Source organism: Ammospiza caudacuta, chromosome 2, assembly GCF_027887145.1.
Source record: "Ammospiza caudacuta isolate bAmmCau1 chromosome 2, bAmmCau1.pri, whole genome shotgun sequence".
NCBI classification, from domain to species: Eukaryota; Metazoa; Chordata; class Aves; order Passeriformes; family Passerellidae; genus Ammospiza; species Ammospiza caudacuta.
The window spans coordinates 51,010,166-51,036,765 of NC_080594.1; the positions used below are offsets into that span (position 1 = coordinate 51,010,166).

The window sequence follows — 26,600 nt, forward strand, 5'->3', positions numbered from 1 at the left end:
TTTTAAATTTTCAGGCGGAAGTAATTACAAAAATTACTGTGCAACATTTGAAAGGCAAAAGGATTTTTTTAATTTTAATGTGATTTTAATTAGAGAAATTGAAAGGCTACTTTAATTGCTTTAGTACAGTAAAAAAGAAATTTTCAGCTAAGTCTTTCCCAAATGAACTGTGTCCTTGGTAATAATGTAACTTCTTATTCCAGAAAATTTCCATGCCACATGGTTTTAAACAGAATATTATTCATGAGTAGTACATGGACATTGAATTGACTATAGTTTTAAAGAAAACTGCTTTAGATGTTTTTGTTTTATATTGCTTCCCTCTTGGGTGAATTCTGTCTCACTTGGGCATCCTTGCTCTCCAAGCTGCTCTCTGCAGGACAGTGTTTTCTATGCCATTGTGCCTTTTTGTGATGCTTTCAGATCTCTTTTTGTGTTTTTTTTCCCCATCTGTTGTGGTTTAGGAATGGTACTCCACACTTTAGTTCTCCCCCCGAGACTTTCCAAACCACACTCACCCACTTGCTTCCCTTCTCCCCCTCTTCTGCCCCTCAGCCCCCAGGGTGGCCAGACAGGAGAACTGGATGCACAAAAGGCAAAGATCACAGCCTGAGATAAGAACAATTTACTGGAAACAGCAATGAGATATGAAAACAAACTAGCAGCAACAATATTAATAAGCATATAAAAAGAGAGAATTATTCACGTGCAAAAATGCTCAAAAAATGCAGAGCCTGACTTGATAGAAGCCAGGTTGTTCCTGACTGTAGAGGAATGCACTGCTTCTTGGAAATGAGAGAGGAATCCCTTTTCCCTGCCCCTGACAATGATGTGAGATGGTATCAAATAACACAATGTGCTGGACCCTCCCCTTGGTCTGGGCTGGAACCAAGATGCCGTCCTCATTTATTTCATTTTTCCAAGAAAACCAGTTCTGACAACTTTAGTTTTCTCAGATAAATGTCTTCCTGCATCTGGCATGTTCCCAAAAGCTGTCTAGTGAATGCCCTTATCCCATTCAGAATGCCATATAGCTCCCTCTGTGGAAAACCATCTTCTTCCTCATGCAGCCTAATTCTGAGAGGCACTTGCCCTTATGTGCCAGATGAATTTATCAATTTTGCTGGAAACTGTCAGGGCTGGGGTAGGTCGGTGTCTGACGTCACTGGGGGCTGTGGTGCTTGCTCGGTCTGTTGGTGGCCAGCTTGCCAAGACAGGATGCCAGCCTGCTCCAGACAGTGACCTTTCCTGCCACTCCTGTGGGGACTGCCAGTTTTTTCTAAATGCAAATGTGCACTCAAGTCCAGTGATTCTGGAACTGCAGCACAAGTCTGTGCATACAGTAAATCTTACACCAAATCTGAGGCAAAAAGCTTACATTACCTATATTGCCTTTGCTCTCTGCTGCTGTGCATGCTCCTGTCATATTCTGGCAGGAGTGGACAACTCCAGTGCCCTGGTCCGAATTTTACAGTATCTTACAGTGGGAAGGCTGAAGCAAGGCTTTTAAAGAAGAAAGGTGAAGTACTTTTTGGAGAAAAAAAAAGCCTGAATGTGTGCTACACTGATTCAGAGCTCTTAATTTCACTTTTGTAAATGTCTTATGTATTTGTTTGTAAATTCCAGATTGTGAGCCATGCCTTTGGTGAAAAGGAACATTGAACCACGGCATCTCTGCCGAGGAGCTCTGCCAGAGGGAATTACAAGTGAACTGGAATGTGTAACAAATAGCACCCTTGCTGCTATCATACGCCAGCTAAGCAGCTTAAGTAAGTATCTGTAACTTCCTGCAAGTATTTAATTCATGATGAAAAGCTTTGAGATGGATTGTTTTAAATTGCAAAAGTATGGTATGGGACAGTACCATTTGTGTATTGTAATAATATGCTATATAATAATAGTCTTTATGCTCTTCTATATTTTGAAGTGTATTAAAAACCCCAACCCTCCCTCCACCCCCAAACCCCACTCCAAAAACCAAATTATCAAAAAACCAAACAAGCAGGAAAAAAAAACCGCTACCAAGAAAAACCCCAACCAAAAGACCAGAGCATAGAGGACCAGAAAATTTTCTAAGGTGAGAGAAACAAGACCAGCACTTGAGTTCTACTGGATTGAGCCTGCAAACTCTTCTGCCTCTTGGCATCAAATGACACATTTGACTGAAATTTTAGTTTTTCGTAGTGTGCTAGAATTTCCTAAGCCTTCTCTTTTATATATATGTGTGCTCAATTCATATGAATGAAATTAGGCACATTGAAAGGATGCCATTTGCTAAGCAGGCTACTGTTGAGGCAGGCTAACATCAGCTCTGTACCAAGTAGCCTACATACCACACCTGTCAGGTGACACCGCCACTAGCAATTCTAGAAGCATGACTGGAGTGTTTGCAAGATGAACAATATTTTTGATGAAAGGGATAAGAGATGTTTTTCAGACAGTCTTTAACAATCAGCAGCTGTTGTTTGTGCTGATAACGCTGCTCCTAGAAAAGAAATTACTGCTTCATCAGTTGCTTCTCTTTGTAAATGGACGTGGTTTTCAAACTGAGAGTCTGTATGGAGCTCAGACTATGGGGCCCACTGGTGTTCAGTTCATGATGATAGGAAAAAGCCTTTGCTTAGAGAAAGAGGACAAGAGACACAGCATTTCCCCTTTGCAGTAGTCAGGGATTTAGGGATTTTTCTGAGCTGGAGGTCCATCTGAATCATCCTATGTAATGAACGTTTGTAAAACTATCATCTGTGGTATTGCTTAGATATGTTGAAATAGGGATTGCACCTTCTTCTTCACCAATGACTTTTGGCACAATGTCCCAGAATGAAAGTTGACCTGTTTCTTTTTTTTTGATACCTTCTCATTCTAGTGTGATCAAAGATAATGAAAGGTGCTTTCATCTTGTGCATTTCCATCATGATTTGTGATTTTAAGTCTTTATCCTCTTCTCCTGGTGATATCTTTCCCAGGTTGAAGTGTCCTGATCTGTAAGTGATCTTTTTGAACAGAAACCATTTTGTATTTCTGATCACTGTTATTTTTGCTTTGGATATGTAAGTTAGGGTATGTTGTGGTTTTTTTAAGGTGGAGTGTTGAGGACTTCAGATCATATTCAAAACAGACTTCTGTTTTATCATTATTGCCCTAGGAATTTGTAGAATTTTGATTGTTGCTAAGTGTTGAATTATCATTTTCAGATAAGCTTGCAAGTGATCCTCTGCTCTTTCTTGAACAGCAGCTGAGGATTTAGTGTCTAATGTTATTTAGAGTTACTTTGTGTTTTCATTGTCATTGAGTTTCATCTTCTGTTTTCTCAGTCAGTTGCTTAGTAGTGCCATCCTTAAGTTTCAGCAAGGTGAGAATGGGTAATATTCTAATTGTACTGAAGGAGACCTCATTGTCAATGATAAGACCTCATTTTAGTGTTGAGCTATGATTGTTCAAGTGCGGATAATGCACCTTTTACTTCTCTGACTTGCTAGGAATGTGTACAGCTTTCATTTATCCAGATTTGGTCTTGGGGCTAATCTGTTATACAATGTATTTAGATCCTCTTATGATTGTTGCTGAGGAACTGACTACTTATATTCATATCTGGCAGTTTTCCCTTAGCAAATTTCATCTGAAGTCTTTGTAGACAGCCCCTAAAGTTCTGGTAGTGTCAAGTTAAAGATCTGTGCAAATAAATGATGTGTCCTTAGTCTTAACAGATGAATATGTGGTATTTAACAAGGGAAATGTACCACCATTCTCATGCACAGTCTGAAATACGTCACGTTTGCAGAGGGTTTTTTCTGCAGACAGCATTTGCTTTGCCTGTCTTTTGAGCCAACTGGGAGCAAGGAAATGATCACAGAAAAATGCTGTGCTGGAGCTGAAGTAGTATGTCCTGCTGACTGCATCAGAGCTGGTTGGTGTTCTCACATCTTGAGGCATAGAGCAAGCAAGTTCAGGTCTATCTTGCAGTCACACTGGTTTTTTAATGTTGCACTGTGAGTTCAGTGTGGATTTTAAAAACTGGCAGATCTGTACTGTTGCATACAAACTTGGCGTGCTTCTGCCTCTGCTCTTTTTGAGAGACATGAACAAGTTCCTATCCAAAGGGAATGTGCTCTCAGGAGAGCCTTTTCTGTATTATGTTTTCAGATTTGGGTTCATTTCCAGCCAGCTGGCTCAGAGCACAGGCAGAGTGAGCAGCATTCTCTGTGAAACTGCACTTTTATGTAAGGCAGAATGTTGTCTAGGGGATTTACCTCCACTTGGGAAGAGAGAATCTTCTGGAGGGGAAGGACAGGGAGCTATTGCAGCCTGTACCTCTGAGTAGCATGGAGGAAGGGTGATCTGTGGAGACTTGGAAGACATTTTTTTCATGCAGAGAACAGCATTCACCAACTTGCCTCCTAGTATTTTCTTGGGTAGATTGGCCACTGGCTCAGTTTCACTAATTTTCATGCAGGCCTGAGCACACTGCATCTCTCTGTAGTACTGCTGAACCAGGCTGGGTTGGAAAGGTTGCTTTTTTGCCATTAAGTATCATGCTAGAGGTACTGTGAAAAAGGAGATGGGAATCAAGACCTAGTCAGTAACAACCTACCACTTTTGCACCTTTAAAAAAAGAGGAGGGTAAAGTATGATTCTAATGTTTCTACTTAATGCAGTTTCAAATGCGTGGGTAGAATCACTGTCTATTGTAGTTGGAGGGAACGTCAGTAGGAAAGACTGCGTAATTTCTTAGATGGATTTTTAAATTAATGTATAGGTTGGCCACGTGTTGGGCAACACCTATTGTTTTTAAATTATTGTCTTACAGTGCCAAAGTCAAGTCTCAAATTGAAAGACACATGCTTTTTTCCAGTTTGTTTCTGTTTTATTGAAGATCTAATTTAAACAATGGCAATGTAGAAAACACATGAAATATTATTTTATTTCTAAAACTTAATGCATCATGTTAATCACACCAGCATGTCCAGTACTGCTTTGCAATGTCACTGTTTTCACAGACAGGAGATTGACAATCTGTCTTTCACATGTTCTGGGCTAGCAAGTGTTGAAAAAAAATCAAGTATTAAAAGAAGTATGCTCCCACTTTGCCTTCTGAAAGATAACTGACAAATATCCATCTCCTTGACTTCTCTAGGGGTAATATGTTTAATCCTAGGATGTGGCAGTCCTCTCTCAGCAGGCTGATTTCAATATATTAACATAAACTAACGTGTTAAAATTGATTGAGCTCTGAATACTGGTGGCTGAAGAATGTAATAATTGCTTTATTTAACTGAAGAGTTGAAAAGCTTATTTTATTTTTTCCATAGCTTGGAATAACATCTTCATTTGGAGCAACTTAATCAAGTGGGGATTACAAGTAAATTTCAACTAGATGCTGGGAACACTTAGAGAACACTTTTAGTGTGCAGGCAGTTGAAACACTGGCACGGGTGGCCCGGAGGAGTTGTGGAGCCTCCATCCTTGCAAGTGTTCAAAACCCAGCTGGTCAGAGTCCTGTCTCATTGTACTCTGAGCTGGGAATTGGAGCAGATGATTGTGAACTTCTGCTGTTCTGTGGTTGTGTGTGACTTCTGTTTTGGAGGGAGAGGAGATTAGGAGCAGGTAGATAGCATACCTTTCTTATCCACCTTCCACATATATATAAAGCAGAGCTTGCATACACTGACATATCTTAACATTTTGGGTTAGTTATTGGTTGATGTTACACACTGTAATGAAAACTATTACTGGTAAAGTCCTTCATTCAGTGGCAATCACTTTTTTTCTTGTGATTCACAGTGTTTTCAGATAATGTTTTGGTCTACTTGTTGTTTCCTCTCCCCTCCCAGGTAAGTGACCAAGAAGAGGCCAGATTGTCCTGTTGACTACCTAAGTGTGACTATTTTTTTTACACTGAGTGTAATATATATTATCTCCAGATGTTCACAGAATGGGATCTTAGCTGAAATTTTCATTGTATTTTTACTTTTCTTTGTGAAGTATTAAGGTTGGTTATTGGACCAACTTAAAATGTCAATAATGGCTGCTTTGGAAGTCCCTGTCATTTAGGTGGTTAATTCATATTCCATATTCTTCCAACTAATTAGTTTTACTTTGCCCCCTTCCATTTCTGCTCTTCAGACTCTTCTTGATGCAGGTCGTATCAAGATGAACTTAATTCAGAAGTAGGGTTTTAAAGTTTGTTTTTGTTTGAAAAGCATGGTTAAGTGCAGGAGGCAGGACTTTTCTTTCTTCAAGGATTTCTTGAGGAGGTTGGGCTGCAGAAATTGTAGAGGGAGACATCTTAAATGAAATATCAGCATCTGGGTAGGCAGACCATCAGTTCAGTGAGTGGGAGCCATGAGTTTGGGTGGAATCTGAAATTTTTAGGGGAAGTTCTGGGGCAGGCCAGCTATTAAACTGGGGATCCGGAACCACTGATCTGGAGTGGATGAGAGTTGTGGAGTGGGGCACAAAGAGAGTCAAACTGTGGATGACTGTGCCTAGTTCTATGGGAGGACTGGGAGAGGAATGGCCATGCACAATGATCTGTGCATCAGGGAGGGATTTGGTTTATCATGTGGCACCTTGTGTCCACTGTAGCACTTTCAGGGAAGGGCCTGAGGCTGCAAAACTGTACTAGGCACTGGTGATGCCACACTTTGAGTATGGTGTCCAGTTCTGGGCCCCTCAGTTCAGGAAGGACATTGAGGTGCTGGAGTGGATTCAGGGAGGAGCAACAAAGCTTGTTAAGGGTCTGGAGCACAAGTCTGAGGAGCAGCTGAGGGAGGTGGGGGTGTTTTGCCTGGAGAAAAAGAAGCTGGGGGGACCTTATTGCTCTCTACAAGTGCCTGAAAGGAGGGTGTAGGCAGGTGGGGGTTGCCCTCTTCTCCCAGGTGACAGGATGAGAGGACAAAGTCTTAAGCTGCTTCAGGAGAGGTTTAGGTTGGACATGAGGAGGAATTTCTTCACAGAAAGTGTGATTAGAAATTGGAATGGGCTGCCCAGGAGATTATGGAGTCACCATCCCTTGGAGGTGTTAAAGGAAAGACTGGATGTTGCACTTGGTGTCATGGTCTAGTTGACGTGATAGTGTTTGAACATTGGTTGGACTCAGTGATCTCAGAGGTCTTTTCCAACCATATTGATTCTGTGATTCAGTGATCTGCACTGCGCTGTCCACTGTCACAGTGACTGAGAACATAGAGCAGGTGAAAGGGAAGCTGAAAAGGTTGTGCACCAAGTCCAGTGTGGCCGTGGCTAAATGTGGTCAGTGGCCTCTGACCCTCTCTCAAATGACTCCAGGGACAGCAATGTTTGCAGTTGGCATTTGGAGAGGTAAGTGGGCTGCTGTTTTTATTTTGATGTTGGCCTGTGCTACTAGCAATTGCAGGATTTCAAGATTTACTTCAGAAGCTTTTATTGACTGCAGTAACTTCAGGCCTTTTCATCACAGAGACAGGTTTTAATGCTCAGTTGTCTGTCAGTTGGCACTAGCTCAGCTACATAAGGATTAGAATTTGTAAGTCTCCCTGTGTTTTTAAGAAGACTGCTAACCAGGATGTCCAGAAGAATAGACTTCAGGCAGAATTTATGGTATATTTTGACTTTTTTATGCAAATCTGTTACCCTGAATTTTGCTGAATGACAAACTGCACTGTTCTAATCCTACAGCTACTGTGTTTGATTATACTTCATGATCTTGAAGCCATTTGTCTTGTGTTTTGTAAGTCACTAGCAAAGGGATTTCCTTGTCTATTTTCTTACATAGGCAAACATGCTGAAGACATATTTGGTGAATTGTTTAATGAGGCCAACAGCTTCTACATCAGAGCAAATTCCCTCCAAGACAGAATTGATCGCCTTGCTGTCAAAGTCACCCAGCTGGATTCAACAGTGGAAGAGGGTAGGTAATTGCCTGAAAGCATTGAGCCAGAAGTGATGTTGACAAGAGCACAGTATTTAATTGCACAATAACCTCTGTCTTTTCAAAGTAATCCTGTAACGATATTTCATCTTGTTGTCTCAGTAAGGCAAGCTGGGAATAATCACTTTAGCAGAGCAAGTGAAAGTATTCTTGAGTCAAGAAGCCCCTGTAGTAATGGAGCCATTAAGCTGCCTTTTTCATGAGGAAAACTTTGAGTTTGTGAGTGTAATAAATCATAAATTAATAAATATAGACCTTACTGGGGGTAAGTCAGAAAACATTTGGACTGGGTGTCCCTATCAATTTCAGAGTAGGATAATTACAAACTACATTAGTACCTTAGTCTGTTCTGTGATCATCAAAGATCTTGAAATACTCTGTATTTAAACAAGGCACTGTGTTTGGATCAACCAGGTGAAAATCTTCAGGGAGTTCTACTCACTATAAACTGTATTTCCTTTAAAAATATTTCATGCATATGAGCTTGGTCATTCACTTCATAAATATACAGTAAAAACAAAGGATTTAAGTAACATCATTACATTGTTTGAAAGCACTTTTTTGGGTAGATAAAGCATTTCTCTGTCTAGCTTTAAAGGCTATTAATGTGCATCTTGGCCTCCATGCTACATGTCTGAGCCAGCTCATGCCTGTACTTCCTGTTTAGATGATTCCTGACATTTACGAAAATGTAAAAAGCTTTTTATATCAGTACAGTAGTGTAATATTGACTCAGTAGTAGTTAATGCTACTTGTGATGCATTTCAGTGTTATTTATGTGGCTTATATATTTCATGTGCCATTCAGATTTTTGTAGCCTACATATTTATAGTGCCAATTATTAGTGCCAATATTAAATTTTAGTGTTGATATCTAATTGTATAATGGTGTAATATTTAACTTTCCTTTTTTAGCTGGTTACTGTCTGGAAATCATTATGCGTTGTTGTTTTATGGTTTTGGAACATATGAACTGTTAGGGCATCTACAGCTTCTCTGGGCAGCTGTGATAGTCTGTCTCCAAAGAGACCTGGTTAAGTGAAAAGTGTCCTTGTCCATGGTAGGGGGATTGGAATGAGATAATCTGTAAGATCCTCTCCAAACCAATCCACTCTGATTTTTTGGTACAAGCACCTGCATTTTGCTGTCTTAGGAGTCAAGAGCTATGTGGGAACATAAACTAACCTCCTATGGGATCACTATTCAGCTTAGTTTTTGAGGCATATTGTGTTGGTACTATGAGCAAACTAGATGATATTAATATATTGTACTTTTGGAAATGGCAGTTCTCATCTTGGTTTTGCTGGTTTTGTTTTCCCCCCCCCCCCCTTTTTTTTTAATGCCTCATTAATGTCTCATTAGTGCTGTGCAGTAGCACCCAGCTAGTTTTCAGAGTTTGGAGGATAATTAAAAGCAATCTTTTGGAAGGGGAAACTATAGTGTATGGACTGAGAATTTAATCAGTGTTTATTTTAAATTGACAGCAGTTGTTACTCTTGCATTGCTAATCATGCTTCATATTAATAAGCTGTATATACAAACTGCTGTCGCCTTAGTGTCAGTAGTAAATTTTATTAGCTGTTTCACTGTAGGAGTTGAAGTCTTTATAATAATTCATTGTACTGTCAGAAATAGTATGTTTCTGGATAGCTTTGGCATTTAAGCAAAATGTCAATTGCAAGGTTGTTTAAAAAAGCCCTTCAGATTTGATTGCGTCAGTGATTTCTAATATTCTTAGATATAGCTAATACAATGTATATAAAAATATTTTATATATAAAAAACTACAGTTGAAAAAACATTTAAAAATAATTGTGGTAAAGTTTTAAAAATAGATATAAATAACTTATTCCAAAAATCTCCAGAAAAATGGTGGGGCTTTTTTGATTCTTTGAATGTCTCCCATCAAACAAGAATGAAACAATTCAGATATATACATCTAAAAAATCTGTTTGAAATACCTTTTCCTTACAGGCAGATTTAAATAGAAAGTACATTTAGAAATTACATTTTGATTCAGATGATGTGAATGGGAGAACGAGTATTAGACATAAAATATTCTATTTTTAATTTTTTGCTATTTGCAAATGTTATACATTTGCACTGTATACATTTTTAATTTTTTGTTATTGTAGAAGTTCCAGAAGAAACTAAGTAATTCTTGGAGTGAGAGAAGCAAGACCTCAGCACAGATAACAAAAATAGTTGGGCAGAGAAGTCTGAGTGGGATTTGTTGTCCATCATGACAGACAATAACAGTGTAAAATTTCATCCCTTTGTCTTCTTTCAGGTCATCAGTATACTGCATTTTTGGCCATTACTGTTCGTTTGCCTTGTGAATTTTCTCACAGTTTGTCCTTGAGACTCAATAAATTGGATGAATGGGCAAGAAGTATTAGATGAAATATCAATGGGAATAAAAGGAGACTAAGCCAGTGTATTTTGTTTGCACAAGTCCTACAGCTTACCCTCTTATAAAACACTTGGATTGAATCCAGAAGTGGTCAGTGTCGTTGTAGACAACCTAGTGAAGACTTCAGCATCCTCTTCAACTTCATTCTAAAACCTGTATTTCAGGGTGCTGAGGGGTGGAAGATGATAGCAAGAGCTTACTGTCACTTTTAAATTGTGATTGGCCTTTAACTGGATCTTCTTTAACAATGATTGCTGCATTTCATGAAAACTTGTATTAAGAGTGAAAGAAAGCCTTGATAAGAGTGACAGGAGCAATTAAAACCAACTTCAGCCTTTCATTTGAAAAGAAAGAATGAAAAGCCTGGTGTCATTTTCCCCAGAGCTGTGTATGTGAAAAGATAAAATGAAAGTACGAGAGTGCAAGTATTTCTCTCTGTAGAGACATAAGCAAAACATAAGAGCAAGGAGTGTTTAGTTATATGGGAAGACATAGGAGTTGAAAGAGAGTAAAATAAGAGGAACTCTGTCTCTCACAGGAGGTTGTTGCAGCTATAATTTAATTATACTTAGAATGGGCTGGAATATGTGTATAGATAGCATGTACAATTATAAAACACTGTGTCAGAGGAATACCATACCTTGTTTCACTCTTGAAGCCAGTCTTTCTGCTGTTAGAACTCCAGGATAAAGCTTATAAAAAGGGGAAATGGTTGGGCATCTGCATTTGACAGCATTCTTGCATCATCTTCCAAGATACAGTCCATGGTCCCATTATTTTAAGTGAGGTTCTGGACCAAGTGAGACTTACATCTGTTTTATTATGGGAATTCTTACATGCCTTTGTGCCTAGTTATCAGGATTATCCACTGAGGAAAAACCTGTCTTTGTGTTAACATGCTGAAAATATTTCAAATCATTAGTGAAAAAAGAATGTTGTGTATCCACTTTAATTCCTTTCAGACTTGTAGTAAATGTGTTTCTGTTTCTAACAGTATCCTTACAGGACATCAACATGAAAAAAGCATTCAAGAGCTCAACAGTTCAAGACCAGCAGGTAGTTTCAAAGAACAGCATTCCTAACCCAGTGGCTGATATTTATAATCAAAGTGACAAACCACCACCTCTGAATATTCTTTCACCTTATAGGTAAGGAAATATTGATTGTTGACCCTTTATTTCCTAATTGTATGCAGAGAATAATTACAGCAGAGGGGAAAAGCTATATTGATTATTGAGATTTGATTTTTCAAGATTGACAAAACTCAATCTGCAATAAATAATTTATTTCTTTTTTGAGAATGGTATAGCACAGCATTTGTGGTGTATTTTATTTTTAAGAATAAGAAGTTTTAACTGGAATGTGAATGTGTAGGATTTATGACAAAGGGGTGTGTTTTTGCTGCTGCTGCAGACAGTGCTGGTATTTGTTCATGGACCTCCAGTTAGGAAGGGTTGTTATTGATCAGCTGGAGGCTCGGATGATCATCAAAGGTAAATTTTTTTGATTTAAAGCACACTAGTTCATGTATTTTTATCTTTTCTTCTGCTGCTTTTCCAGGGATGATAAGAAAGATGGATTGAAGTTCTATACCGATCCTTCCTATTTTTTTGATCTTTGGAAAGAAAAAATGTTACAGGATACTGAAGATAAGCGAAAAGAAAAGAGGAGACAAAAGGTAAAAACAGAAACATAATAGCACAAACAATTTGTGCATTACAATCTTATGTGCAGTTGTCCAGGCATAAAAATTCCCAGGTCATACTTAGTTTGTGTGCATGGAAAGATTGTTCCTCTTGTGTGGCTTAGATTCAGTACATTCCATTTGTATAGCTTATCCTGTCTATTTTAAGAAGGCAGCAAATTGAATTTTAGGAGTGCTGTGGTTATCTTCCAAGATGCTGTTTTGAATCCTTTGCCAATATCTGCTTATTGGTAACCAGAAAAATGGCCCTGTTATGCTCCAGAAAAAGACCCTGTAATAGGAGAGAGGAAAGGAGTTGGAATTAGAGTTTTTTCCATTCTAGTGTCCCATTCTTTCCATTCTGATTTTAAAGGAAAAAATACAGGTGTCTTTATAAGAATTTTAAAAAATCACTTGAGCATTTCTTTATTCCTGTAGAACAATTTCTACAAAACTACTTTATATATTTATAAGTTACTTTTAGACTTCAATTTAGGCAACACATCCTGCTTATTTCCGTCCATGGTATATTTTCTGTAGATTTTAATTGTCTTATTACATTCTACAAATGCAAATATGCTCAATTCCAGTCATGTAGTATTATAGCCATACATCACAGAAATACCCCTTGATAAATTCTAGCTGAAGTACTATTTGATTTGATTAAATATATGCCAAGTCCAACTAAGAAGAAAGCAGCATAGACTTGAGTTTCCATGGATAAAGTTCAGTTTTTGAAGGGAAGAAATCTCAGGTTTAGCTTTCTATAAGATGATTTTCATGCATTTCATCATCTGTGTCCTTTGGAGAGCAGGATGATTTGGGTGAGATGTGTCCCAGGCACACTTTGTTCCACAGGTTGCTGAACCAAATGTCCTTTCTCTTTTATTCTTGTCCTTATGTTAGCAGTAACCAGGAATGAATCCAGAGCATTTATTGACAATTTTATAGCGGAACTTAAATTTTCAATCTACGAAATGATAGTTCTTTGCTCAGTTTGTGCTCTAAAGAAGCACAAAACTTGATAGTTGTTGAGAAACTGTGCAGGTGAAATAAATGTTTATTGTTTAACAAAGTACAAGCTAGACACCTAAATGCCATCCTACTCAGCTGACCAAATACAGCTAATTTTTAGCCTCAATTTTTTAGTTGCTCAGTGAAATCTGAGAGTAGTCCCTGCACTAGAGAATCAGTTTTTCAGTATTATTTTGATAATTTGCCCGAAGTGCTCATGCTGTTGCAGCAGGAGGTTTATGAACTGTTTAATTTTCTTCCCTCAAATATCATGCTTTTTGTTTCTGTATACAGTTTAATTGAAAATATCTGACATGCTTCCTCTGATTTGACTCTTTCAGGCAAACTTTTTCTAAAGAAAAATGTAATTTTAATTATTTAAGTTTAAAATCTGTGTAGTCGATTTTTTTTTACTTTCTGTAGATCAGTGTCTGAGAGTTCAGTGTAGTTTTGACTTGGTACTTACCAGTAGTATTCTAAATTGAATGGCTGTAGGTAGGGCAGTTGTGATTAAACAAAGGATAAACTGTTAGAATTTCCTCTTTATTGTGCTGGCTTTTTATCTGGGAATAATTAGCTATTCAAGCAAGTAAAAATTTCTAAATTTGGAAAGCTTATATTTCAGAAATCATTCTTGATGACTTGTGTTTTGATAGGATTTTATAAATTTGTGGTGAGGAAAATACTCTAGGCTTGTGCTTCCAGTTTTTTGAAAGTATTGCAAATACTTGCTGAAGCTGCTTTTTATCACTAGCTCTTAATTCTTTATTCAGATGCTTGAAATATCATTTGCTAATTCTTGAGGCAAATATCAAACTTACAATTAACTCAACCCTGTTTGAAGGCTCTAATATGTTTTGTCTTTGCTAAAATAATTTGCTGCCAACATGAATGACTTGTTTTCTGGCCTAATCTACAGCACCCACTTGTCTACCACAGCTTCTATTACAGCTAGCTAAAGAAAAAGTAACTCCTCTTAATATTGCTTTAATTTTCTGAGAAATATTTCCAGCTGTAATTATTTAGAGAGGCTTTAGTTCCCCTACAACTCTGTCATCTTTGCCCTGGGTTGTAAAGCTAGAGCTGTCTCCATTGTCAAGGGAATGAAACTGCTACTGAAACAACTTAAAACTACTCTTAGAGGTACATGTAGCTTTGTCAGCTGCTAGTAATAGGGCTGGCTGCCCCACTGTTTTGGAAGACATTTAATGTTTTAGAGATGTATTGATATAATATTTAATAAAAATATTGCTGCCAGTAGGGTTTAGTACTGCTTGAGTAAAAAGGATTCAAGTGTATTTATTCATTAGCATGCTTACAGATGCTGATCTGGAACAACCTGGCCAGCTGAAATCTGATCCAATTAAAACCAGCTAAGCTTTGTGCTTATTTTTTGTTTTTTTATACATCCACATGTATAAACATTTTTTAAACTTTTTAAACTTTTAAAAACTTTTTATAAACTTTTGTTTTTCATTAAAAAAAAAGCTGATCTCTTTAAATAATAAGCAGTAACTGTAAGCAGTCATGATTGTGTAGGAATTGTATCAAAATTATTGTCTTCCTAGTAGCATCATATATTGGTCAAAAGGTGAATATTTATTTTACTTAGAATCTTGCAAGAAATATATAGTTGTGACCCCTAGATGACAAATTGTTGTTCTGAAAGAAGACAAAACAAAGTATTTTCAGTGAAAATGCTTACTTGATCTTTCTTCTGAAATATAACATGACTCAGGAACGAGGATAAAAGTCAAAAATTAAAAAAACCCCAAATATTTGCAGCAAATAATTGAAAAAAAAACAGATTAAAAGCTTTTAATAAGCATATATTCAGCCATGGCAATTAGCAAAACTATGTATATTTAAAATAATGCTTGACTAAATATGTGCCCTTTCTGCTCCAAATCCTCTGTTGGCAGAATTTGATGTGAAAAAGTGGTTATCAGACATAAAAAGGGTGTGATTTGAAAAAGTTTGTGGAGGAAAAATATTTTGGGAGAACTGATTAAGAACCAAAATGATCGTTGTTATTAAACGTAAATCAGACCAAAAATCTGTTTACTGTAGAAATAGGCAGGAGTTGTCAAAACATTTGGGTGTTGAACTTCAAGAAGTCTTTTCTGACATTCGGAATGGTAGGAGGGTCAGCAGGTCCCTCATGCAAATATGCATAAATGAGCAAGAGATCCAAAACAAGGACAAGGAAGCCATTTGTTAGGTTTTTGTTAGTTATGTAATGCCAAACACATTATTTCAGAATTATTTACTCAGTGCTGTTTGACAGTTGGAGTAAAAAACCTGTGTTCATCTGTGATGAACTTTTTGTTAAATTTGCTTTCCAACTATTATCCCTTATTTTATGGGTCTAGATTCCCCAGCAGAAGGCTTGCCTACCAGAATTTGACCAAGCTCTTCTCTTGGTATAACTCACTCACTGCATTCTCAGTATAGCAACATAATTATTTTCTGAGAAACTGTTTTTCTAGCAGCCAAAAGCCTAACACCATGTATTCGAAGATGTAGGATCTAGAGCTGATTGAAAAAAAGACCCCTATGCTCTCATAAATACTGAGAAAAGGAGTAGCAGACCCTTCTCTGTCTGAGTTGAGCGATCATATTCATATTTTGTGCAGAAGCACCAGCATGAGTTTTATATTCATACTGAGTAGTCAGAAGTAGGTGAGTACAACATTTCCAAGGTGTGAAAGCATTAGGTCCCAATATTAGGAAATCTTGCTGTCAGTGAGGTAAAGATAAATATGTATGATAAACACTGACATTGGTTGAGCTTGATTTTTTATTATTGAAAGATAAAAGCACCCAAGTTTGTCATGGACGTATCAAGCTGTAATATACTGCTGGCCTGAGTGTTGCTGACTCACTGCAGAGAGAATTAGTGTAATTCATTTTTATATCAATGGTGAGAAGAAACTAGGAGGAATTTTGGTAGTTAATTAGATCTAAGAAGGGAGAGGAAGTTAAAACAAACAAAAATAATTTCACATAGCCTATGGAATAGGAAAGTGTGTCCAGTTTCTCTATACTTCCCCTAGCCCAGTTCATTGTGACCATAATGAATAACCAGAATAGCCCTGAGCTTATTTTACATTCTCAGACGTTTGATTTTCAGGAGATGAAAATTACAAGTCCCTCAGGATGGTGTAAGTAAAAGACCAGAAGCGATGTCAGAACTTCTACTTTCTGGCTTTTAAAATTGGTCCCAGTTCTGTATTAGGAAAACCAGGAGATTGGCATCACAGTAGCGCATGCATCCTTACAGATCAAAAGTCCTGCTACTAATGAGGTTATTTTAGTGCAGAGAAATTTTATGAAGACTTGGCTTCATCTGTAAATCTGGTCTTATTTTCATGCACTCTAACTGCATTTTAACCAGCTTTTTTCCTTTCCTTTTTTCTCTCTCTTTGCATGCTTTATTTCTTTTATTTGGACATTAGGAGCAAAAGCGTATAGATGGCACCACCCGTGAGGTGAAAAAGGTTAGAAAAGCCAGGAACAGACGCCAGGAGTGGAATATGATGGCATATGACAAAGAGCTTAGACCTGACAACAGGTTGTCTCAAAGTGTGTACCATGGAGCATCTTCCGAGGGATCACTGTCCCCAGATACTAGGTCTGTTTACAGCAAAGCTGTTTGTTCTACCACAGTTGTATGTTCAGCAATACTGAGTAGAATTAGGTGTTTTTACAGGATGGGAATAGTTAGACAAAACATACAATGCATGTTTAAAACATTCTTTTCAAATTTACTTTTAAAGGTAAATGACATAACAGATTCTGTAATGATTTTTTTCTTCCTCAGCTTCACATGAGCACTTAATGTTATGTACTGCAGAGAAAGAAGTGTTTGCTGTATGCTTTGTATTTCATCTTCAGTAGCTGTAGTTACAAAGCATTTAAGCCTCTACTAGATAATGTCAGTAGCTCTTCCTTAGTGTCTAGTCTGTTGTTTGGTGCCCTGCTGGTAGCTTAATAAAGATTTTTCTGTGATCTACTCAGTCAAGAATACTTTTGCCTTTAAGGAATACTTCGATGGGGGAAAGAGTTCAGCTTTTTGATATTGTATTAGTCAAAAAACCAAGCTACAAAACCAGATGAGATGTTACTGCTTGAAATAACAAAATATCTCTGCTTAGAGATAATACAGCAGAATTCATCTTCATTGAGACTGAGATTCCCTTTGAGCTCAGTGGGAGCTACCTGATGTGCAATGAAGTCTTAGTTTTTGCACTAAGCTGGTCTCACCAGAGGATTTTCCCACTTACTTTATTTCCTTTGTCTGTTGTGATTAAGTACAAGCAATAAGCATTGAAATAAATGGGGTCCACTGGAAAAAGTGTTTAAATTGGTGAATGGCTAGGTTGAGAAAGCAGCTACCACTGCAAAAGTGTGGAATGACACTCTTGTACCTTTAGTCCACTGTACAGTGGAGATTAATTTAAAAGAAAAAAATCTGCTCAGAACTTTGCAATGTTGTGGTCTTTGTGAAAAGTAATGAACTTGTAATTGAAACGTAGTATTTGATATTGCTATTGGTCTTTCAGTTATGTATTCAGACTCCGTCACTGCCTAAAAACTGTTGTTTGTTTAGTTTTATTTTACAGTTTCTAATGCAAAACTTTGTCTCCTGTTAGTCTTAATAAAACACTGCAGACTGACAAAGCTTTACATAGGTTGATCTAGCTAAAGCTGTGGATTTTTTCATCAGAACTTCTGTTTCACACCTTTTGAGTATTTTTTTTCAGATTTAACACCTTGCTTCCAGGATTCCTGAGTTTAAATTATCACGTTGAAGTTACTTGTTTTTTATGTCCCAGCAATGTCAACATGTATTTGGTTGTTTGCAGATATGTGGTATTTGTAATCTGTGGGATTTTTTAAAGCAGAAATTGTAGGATGCTTCTGTTTTGATGTTGTTTGTGTGACAGATACCTTGTACTTACATATGCCTTTTATATTTTATAAATTATGGACTATTTTACATTTCAGTGAATCAAATAGCTGAGATTGAATCCTGAAATCTGTTTTACATCCATGAAGCATTAATTCTGAGAATGTGAGGTGGAGAGAGGGCTTTCTATTTTTTCACCTTGGAGTAGTCTTAAGCTATAAAAAAATCCATACATATAGAAATATGTACTGGTTTGAGAGACCTTTTCATACTGCCAGCTACTGCATGAGCAGTGTCCTGTAAGTCAGATCCCAAATAAATGTATTTGGTTATACTGTCTTTTTTTTCCTAGTGATAAAGTAAAAAAAAAATTGTTACATACCTTCACATTTGGTACTTGTAAGACTTAAGCATTAAATGGTGACATCCTGGTGTTTGGTCTGTGGCAATTTACAATGTATTTGTTATACTTATTGTACTTTAGAGAGAGAAACACAAGCTGAATCCAAACAGAAACCAGCAAATTAATGTGAGAAAAGTAAGAACAAGAAAAGAAGAGTGGGAGAGAAGGAAAATGGGCATTGAGTTCATGAGTGACGCAAAGAAAATGGAACAGGCAGGAAGCATGAAAGAGGACAAAATGCCCAAAGGGTTTGTTATTTTGTTTTGCTCAAAGCCCTGGCTTTTTGTTGCTTACCTTGCTTCCAGTCTCACAGATAAGTGCATCAGTTCACTGTGTTCACTAAAAGCCAGGCTGCACCATTGTTCATTACTAAAACAAGTCTTCACAGGAATGGGATGAAAAGATCCTTTTGCTCCCTCTCTTGGGCTTATTTGACAGAACATCCTAGACTTTGTATCTTTATGAACTCTCTGCTCAACTAATACTTACATTTCCCAGTTTCTTTAAGCCTTTCCAACAAAATTAATTGTGCAAACAAAATAAAAAGCATTTTCTAACTTTCAAAATTGGTTTTCTCTGCATTGGTAAAGTATATTCTTCTGCATAATTGCAAGTGCTTGTAGTATTGCTTTTCTTTTTCTGCTGCCACTGTTAATCTGAGGCAGGCTGGTAAGTATTGCCATTTCAAACAATGGACTGTCAAAATCATTGACAAAAACCATAAGTTTCATTATGGCTACTAAAATTCTTGTGCTTTCTGTGGACTTAAAAGGGAGTGATAACTGATAAATCGGGGAATCCTCTTGCAAGACAAATAATGCTGATTGTATTCTTTTTTGCTTGTTTTGTCAGTAATTTAGGTAATGCCCTGTTGCACTCACATAATCTGTTCTTCTGCATCAATTTACTTTAATTTTAGGTCCCATGCATCCGATGTTACAGATTATTCTTATCCTGCTACTCCGAATCATTCCCTCCATCAGCAGATAGCAATGCCTTCCTATGGAGCAGGAGATGGTCCACAGTACATGGCAGCATCCCAAAGCCACGAGCATGAGTACAGACCGCCCTCCACCACTGTAAGACATGCCACTTTAAACAGACCTCAGCAACCACCTCCACCTCCACCCCAGCCTTCAGATGGCCAGCACAGCTCAGTACCTGTGGTACCAGCAGAATATGGGTAAGTCTGATTTATTCTAGTGGATTCTTGGCAAAACCAGAGGAATGCATGTTTTCCGTAACCATCGTAACGTGTAACGTTAAAGAAAGAGACCCCAAATACATTAGTTACCTCCTTGGGGAGGACAGAAGAAAATTGGTATAATTTCTATGTACGAACTGAATTTAAGTGAAGAAATAGTGAGAGCAGAAATAACCACGTTTGTATTAAATGAAGTGTGTATTTGTGAAGTCATATGATTGTAAAATATTAAGGGTGTCTAATATAATATTGAAGAAAGGATAATTTTCTTCTAAAGTGGAAAGTAGTTACAGGATAATTTGGATAAGATTTTAAACTTCAGGAAATGTGCAGAAAGAGTATTGTTGATTGTGATTAATCTGGCAGTGTTTGTTGCATCCCTGAAATCCCTGAAAGGCCTTTTCAGAGAAGCTTGTAATGGAATTGGGAGGGGTCTCCTCAGACACAAATTCCATACTGTCACAGGAGGAATGCCACTTTTTAATTCAAGACAGAGATCTATCAAATGCCTGTGTAGATATTTTGTCTGAATGCATTCTGAAGGAAGGCTTGCTACAGAGTTCTGGTTCTCCTGTAGCAAGAAAACATCTGTTTTCTAATACATCTGTGTCTCTGTGTCTGTTCTTTTGTGTAAATAGCTTAAACTTTCAAGTTGTAACCCCAGGAAGTTGTAGTCATTCTTGCCTGTGTTGCCTTTTTACTATGCAAGCCAAGGTTTGTCATCCTTGCTTGATGCAGCCTGGGGTAGCCTTTGCCTGATTCATGGCTATCGTGCTGCAGATGACTCAGTTAGGAGGGACTGCTCCAGCCTGCCCTTTCTCTGTTGTTTCCAGTGTATAAGACATCACTGTGCTTCGCCCTCAGGTCCATGACCATTGTTGGGATGTCACAGTTGTCACACACTGGCATGTGTCACTCAATGTCATCAGTCTCTTTGCTTCAGCTCCTGTCTCCTGTATCTAGTTCTTTACCTACTTCACAACTCTTATAAATTCTCTATTTTTTTCTGATCAAGATTTCTTTCAATGACATTTTAACGAAGAAATGAGCTCTTCCCTGTACTTCTTATTTAAAAAATTGATCAAATGTATCAATTTAATTAAATGGTATTTAAACTGATAAATTTGACTGAAGAAGCACATGACATACATTTACCTTTGGGTAAATCTTTCCTTCTTTCCATTGTTCTCCATGTCTGTGTCCTCTGTTACCTCTTGGCCTTCTATGGAATTGAAGGGTGTAGTCTGCAGTTTTCTTGGTCCCTTCTTCTTCAATGACTTTGCACTTTGCAGTCCCACAGAGTAGATGTTTAATAAGAAATGCAGCTTCATACTTAAATGAGCAGGAGAACTAAGATAAAGAAGCTCAATTTGTAGAGTGCTGAAAGGACATTGCTTTTAACTTCAGTATTTGTCTTAAATCTCAATATATCAGCAATATTTGACAATTCTTACATGTATAATCACTTGCATAATTAAGTCACCAGTTTAAATTGCTTTTGATTTTTGTTTTATCGGAGGTTGGATAAGTGCACTTGAAGGGGCGATAATTTTAGAAGTTCCAACTTTGAATGCATTAAATGTTTTTGTTCTGTTTTATATAGGATGCTCCCAGCTCAGATGGTGGATTATTACAACCCCACAGGTCCGCCCCCACCTCCTCCCCCTCCTATGATTCCTTCAGCACAAACTGCATTTGTTAGTCCTCTTCAGCTTCCCGTGCCACCTTCCCATTCCGGACTGGTGACTGGCTCTACATATGTAGCTGCTCATCCTCCTCCTGCTGGTGGGCTTGTTGTCACTGCTCCTCCTCCTCCCGGCCCACCTCCTCCCCCTCCAGGCCCTCCTGCTGCAGGTGCATCCCTCTCTTCCTCCCCCATGCATGCCCCTCCGGCGTCAGAGGCGAAGCAGGCCCCGATGAGCGATGCGCGGAGCGATCTGCTGGCTGCCATCAGGATGGGTAAGTGCACACTGGGTTTTAGGTATTCCTTTTTTTCAGTGGGAGCACAGGGTTTTCCACTGCAATGAGTTTATAGCTTCTTTTCCCAGCTGGGAAGATTTCATTAAGCACAGGTACCACACACCCGTTCCAACATTTGTCAGCCATGAGGTTGGATCATTTTCTAGCACTCAAAGCTGCACAGCTTTGTCAGGCATGTCCTAGTGTTGCTGTGTGGACATAATTTAATGAACACAGCACTTGTGTTCATTATGTGAAGTGCCAGTACTGTACATGGATTTTTGCTTCTGTTCCGAAGAACTGACTTACCCAACACCAGGCTTTGGCCCACTGATTTTTTTAACCAGTGACTTACAGCTCTTCCTGACCTCACTTACAATATGGAGCTGTAGGTCTAACAGTATTTCCAAATACAGATCAAAATTACCTGTACAGTCTTGAATATTTAGCTTCAGCATATTGTTGACAGTTTTAGAAGTCCAGAAGTATTCAGTCTCTGAGAATTATTTCCCAGCTGCCTTTTTGTCTTTCCCTCTTCCTTGCTCAAGGAGGCTCTCTTTTCTCAATGCTTGCTTTCTTTTTTTCCTGAGTGTTTTCTAAGACACGACAAACTCACCAACAGCAGTGTCAAATAGGAAATCTCTTGCCTGGAAAGCTTTGCCTGAGGGTGATTGTCTCTGCAGGAATTCAGCTGAAGAAGGTGCAGGAGCAGCGTGAGCAGGAGGCGAAGCGCGAGCCCGTTGGCAACGACGTGGCCACCATCCTGTCGCGGCGCATCGCCGTGGAGTACAGCGACTCCGATGACGACTCCGAGTTTGACGAGAACGACTGGTCAGACTGAACGTGGCCACAGCCTGCTGGCAACTGCATTAAATACTTGGCTTCAGTGATTGCTTTCCTAGCAAGGTGTAAAGCAGGACGTTGACATGTATTAAGGCTAGTGAGGGAAATGCTGAAATTGAATTGGTATTATTCAGAATGCTGTAGCTTAGCAACTCTGGTAATAATGATGTGATTATGCTTATGCAGATCAGAAACTTGTCTTACTTTCAGTATTTACAGCATAATACTTAAGTGCCACTAAATGTAGCAACTCTTGTGCTGCGTGCAAAATATGATGCAGTTGTTGCACTGTTACAGAACCAGCATTTTATTTTACTTTCCTGTTCTTGAAGGGATAAAATATATTTTTTTGACTTCACATCTTATTCTTTTAATTATGTAAGCAACTTAGATACTTGTGAATTGGTCTGGTTGTTAGTCTTTGAGGGCAGCTAACTGTATGGCTGAGTGAAGTGTTGAGTTCCATAAACGTGACTTTTAGCTTTTTTATTAGGTACTAATTATGCCCACCTTAGTCTATTTTTAACCACTTCTGGGCTTAAGTTTTTATGCATACAGAATTGATTTTGTACTATCTTCCTTTTTATCTTAAAAATGTAGCAGATGTTGAAATGTATACTTTGAAGAATGACCCCACATGATCCAAAAAGAACATTTGGCGAGCAGACAGATATGTCTGTAATGGTACCAGCTCTAAGTTGCTGGCTCCTTGTTGGGAAGAGTGTTGGGAGGGTCTCTACTGGGTAGCAGATGCATGTCTGTGTTATAAATGGAAATGAAAATACCTGTAGAGCTTTTCAGTCTTAATATAAGATCAACTGGATGCAGGATAGTCCTTATGGAAACCCTGTGGCTGTTGCAGTGCAGAAATGCTATTGTTATTGCTGGAGTTTGGAAGAGTCTGGATCTAGCAATCAGATACATTTCACAAGTATTAAACTTGGTCTTTATGCCTGTAGGTATAAATGTGTGTAAATAAGTTCTGTTGTTGTTGATTTGTACACGTGTAGTTGTGTAGCACATTGACTCAGAACTCTTACTTTGAATGTATTTCTTTCCCAGTACATCCCATGGATAAAACAAGGGCAGTTAGAGCAGTTTTGATGGCTGTTGAGGTACTGTGCCATATATACATATACACTCACTTTCTTGGTCCTTTCCTAGGCATAGTTGCTGCCATAAAGCCTGCTTTGACTGTCTCTGTTTTCCTTGTTTTCCATTTTTTATCAGCTGTACGGTATTAAAATGGTTTGTTTTGTTTTTGGTTTTTTTTTTTTTTTCTTTCTGGACCAAGAGTCAGGCTGCTGCTCTGCCTAATGAGGCTTTTAAATTTTATTCATAGCAGGGGAAGATTTCTTTCCTTACCAGATTACAGTTTTAACCTTTGTAACACAAGTCTCTGTAATTCCAGGTCTAACATTTGGTAAACCTCCTTTGTTCTGTGAGGCACCCCCATCTGTTAAAAGAAGTATGTAAAATAAAAAGAGAAATGGAAGGTGATTATCTAACGTGTGTTTACACCATTAACAGTTTTAGTCCTAAGAATGTAACAGTCTAACATGATGTTTGCATGCAAACTGTTGGCTACTGCATTGCTGTTTAATCTGCATATGATTTTGCAATCTGTGGTGGCTGCCTTTATGGTAGAGGGATAATAGGCTGCCTCAGGGCTGGTGTTTAAATTTATCACACAAAGTATGACAAAGTATGACCAATCTCTGCGTAGGGGTGAGCAACCACAGCTCTTGTCAACCAGGGGCAGCTGAAGGTACTTGGTGATCTCTGTCCCAGTTGGAGCTGGTTTTGTCTTTGCCTTAAAATGCAGAGCTGAAGTGTGCTTTATTTTGTATCCTGGAGTCTGAGGTCTGTGTGTCCACCAGGGAGGACAGAATTTAGGCTGTAGCCTGATGGTGGCTTTCATCACCGTGTGGGACATGGCTTGTCCTTACCATCATGGTGTGCTTGCACAGTGGCCTGCAAAATGGTTCTTTGGAGAGGTAGCTGAAGGTGCAGCTGGGACCTGTGTTACATCACTGCATAGGTGGTGAGAGCACTCTCGATGTTCTTTTGATACATGCTGAAATTAAATGTCTCAGCAGAAAATTCTTTCCAATCTATTGAAATTTGATATGACAGAAGATATATTTTATGAGCACAGAAGTTGGGTGTGTCGGAAATTTTGTAATTTGAGCTTATTTTAAATAATAAGCATTAAACAAGCAATCAGTTGTGACCAGTGAAGATAGTGTAGATTTTTCAGTCATAGTAGCCAACCTGTTTTTCTGAACCTGCAATGTTGTCAATTTTCCTTTTGGTATTTTATGGACGAAATGTGAATTGAATTTAGTGATGTAAACACTATTCTAGGCTGTTTTTATCAGTTTTATCATACTTCGGGTTGTGCATAAGTAACAAATATGAATAAAATCTCACTTTTGAGCCTGTGTTTCTTTCCTTAGATGAGTAAGATTTTGTTGCTAATCTTTATTTTAACTTGCCAATAGCAGAAGGGAAAACGTAAGATTTCTATATGCCACCTCTGATCCCAAGGCATGGTGTTCCTGGGATGAAGGATGGAGTCTACAAAACCAGATTCCCTTGAGGTACTGTTGCTCCTGCTAACATCCCTACTTGGTTCTTTTGCAGCCTTGATTCAAGCTCCAAGTTCCTGGCTGGTCTAAGCAGGTCTGAATTTCCCTACAGGTAGCTTTAGGGATTTTTTTTTCCAGTGAAATGTGTTAAATGCCGGCTTTGCTTCCAGAAGGAACAAGGCAGAACATACAAGTTATATCAGCAAATCTTCTTGCACACATTTTTAATAAGAAGTTGTCTTTGTAGGTTTGTGACACCCAGCACAATAGTTTAAAATACAAACCCAAGTAGGCCTACTAGAAAAATACTTAAAATTTAATCTTTTAATTGTAATCAGATTAAAGACAGGAGAGGCTTTTCATCCTACTGGGAAGAACTTACATAAACCAATTGTATAATTTAGTAGGTTAATTGTAAATTAAACGGATTTGTTTATGCATCTTAGACGCAATTGTTTCTTGGGAAAATAAATTAATCTTTATTCTGTTCAACTGAAAACCCCGGTCCCTTTGGCTCTCAGTTCTTACTTCTCTCAAATTTTCCACTTTTTGATTTGAACTTAATTCAAATAATTTAGACCAGAATTCTTAGACACCAATTCTACATTGAAACTGAATATGCAAGCTTGAAATTTTTTGGTTCAAAGGTTCTCTTAGTAAAGCATTTATAACTGTACAACTTCTGTTATAGCTCGGTTGGAGTTAGGACTGATGGTCACTCAGCACGCTGCTTCTACAGCTTTTGTGGTTGCCCTTTGAATTTTAAAGCATTTTCATGGAACTAAACCAAACTGGATTTTTGGGTATTTGAGATTTCTCTTTACTAAGATGAATGTAGAAGAAAAACACCTTTATTACAATAGGGGGTGCATGGTGTTGAGAACAAGCTCCAAATTGAACTCATTTGCAGTATGCAGATGGAGTTGGGAGGAAGGGAAATGTCTCCTTAGGACATTGGTACTTGATGTATTTTTCAGCTATGTTCTCTCTCTTGTGCTGGGCACTGTTTTAATAATGGAGTGTTAACATACCTAAGGGTACAGCAAAGATGTAATTTCTAAAAATGCTTAAAATCTCACTGTGAACTGAACTGAGTGTAAACCTGATAATAATGAAAACTTCATTAGAATCCTGTGGCTGGAAGCTGAAGTTGTACAAATTAAATTTTGAGCTGAGGTATTAGTTCCTAGCCAAGAAGTAAAATAAATATTAGAACAGCTTATCCAGAGACTGTTTTTACAGTGAATTTTCTTTAAGGTGATATTACATGTTTTTTCCTTCTGAAAAACCACACAGAAATTCAACCTGCTGTAGTCTGCTTTGGGGAAAAGTGCTTGCCCTGTGTGGGTGTGGATTTTTACTTCTGAGTCTGAAGCATTCCTGCTAAGAGTGAGTCCATACATACATGAACTCAAGTCCAAGGATTTTAGCATATTGAGGCAGATCTGCATTCAGGTACTTAAACACTGAGGGTGATACAAAGGGAATAAAAATAAATTACGGTCCTTGCTAGAATCCCTCAGGCCCAGGTGTCCACTCCAGAACAGTCATGAGAGATTTGAGCTTATCACTGAACACCCTTCCCAGTCTCCTTGGACTTTAAAAGAAGTTAGGCTACTCCAGAAGGACTGTGGGTTCCCAATTGCCCATCTTTGGTTAAAAACATGAAG

The 26,600-nt window shown here is 38.1% G+C and overlaps 1 protein-coding gene across 1 annotated transcript in view; it reads left to right on the forward strand.

The window, feature by feature from the left end:
* Window positions 1–25,820, forward strand: part of WASF3 (WASP family member 3) — a 66,363-nt gene extending 40,543 nt beyond the window's left edge. The window contains exons 3-10 of the mRNA XM_058825580.1: window positions 1,627–1,769; window positions 7,754–7,888; window positions 11,315–11,468; window positions 11,881–11,998; window positions 16,477–16,652; window positions 19,253–19,516; window positions 21,141–21,496; window positions 22,180–25,820. Of these exons, the coding sequence (XP_058681563.1) occupies window positions 1,637–1,769; window positions 7,754–7,888; window positions 11,315–11,468; window positions 11,881–11,998; window positions 16,477–16,652; window positions 19,253–19,516; window positions 21,141–21,496; window positions 22,180–22,337 (1,494 nt within the window). The 5' untranslated portion in view covers window positions 1,627–1,636 and the 3' untranslated portion in view covers window positions 22,338–25,820. The remainder of the gene's footprint in view (window positions 1–1,626; window positions 1,770–7,753; window positions 7,889–11,314; window positions 11,469–11,880; window positions 11,999–16,476; window positions 16,653–19,252; window positions 19,517–21,140; window positions 21,497–22,179) is intronic.
* The last annotated feature ends 780 nt before the right edge of the window (window positions 25,821–26,600 follow it).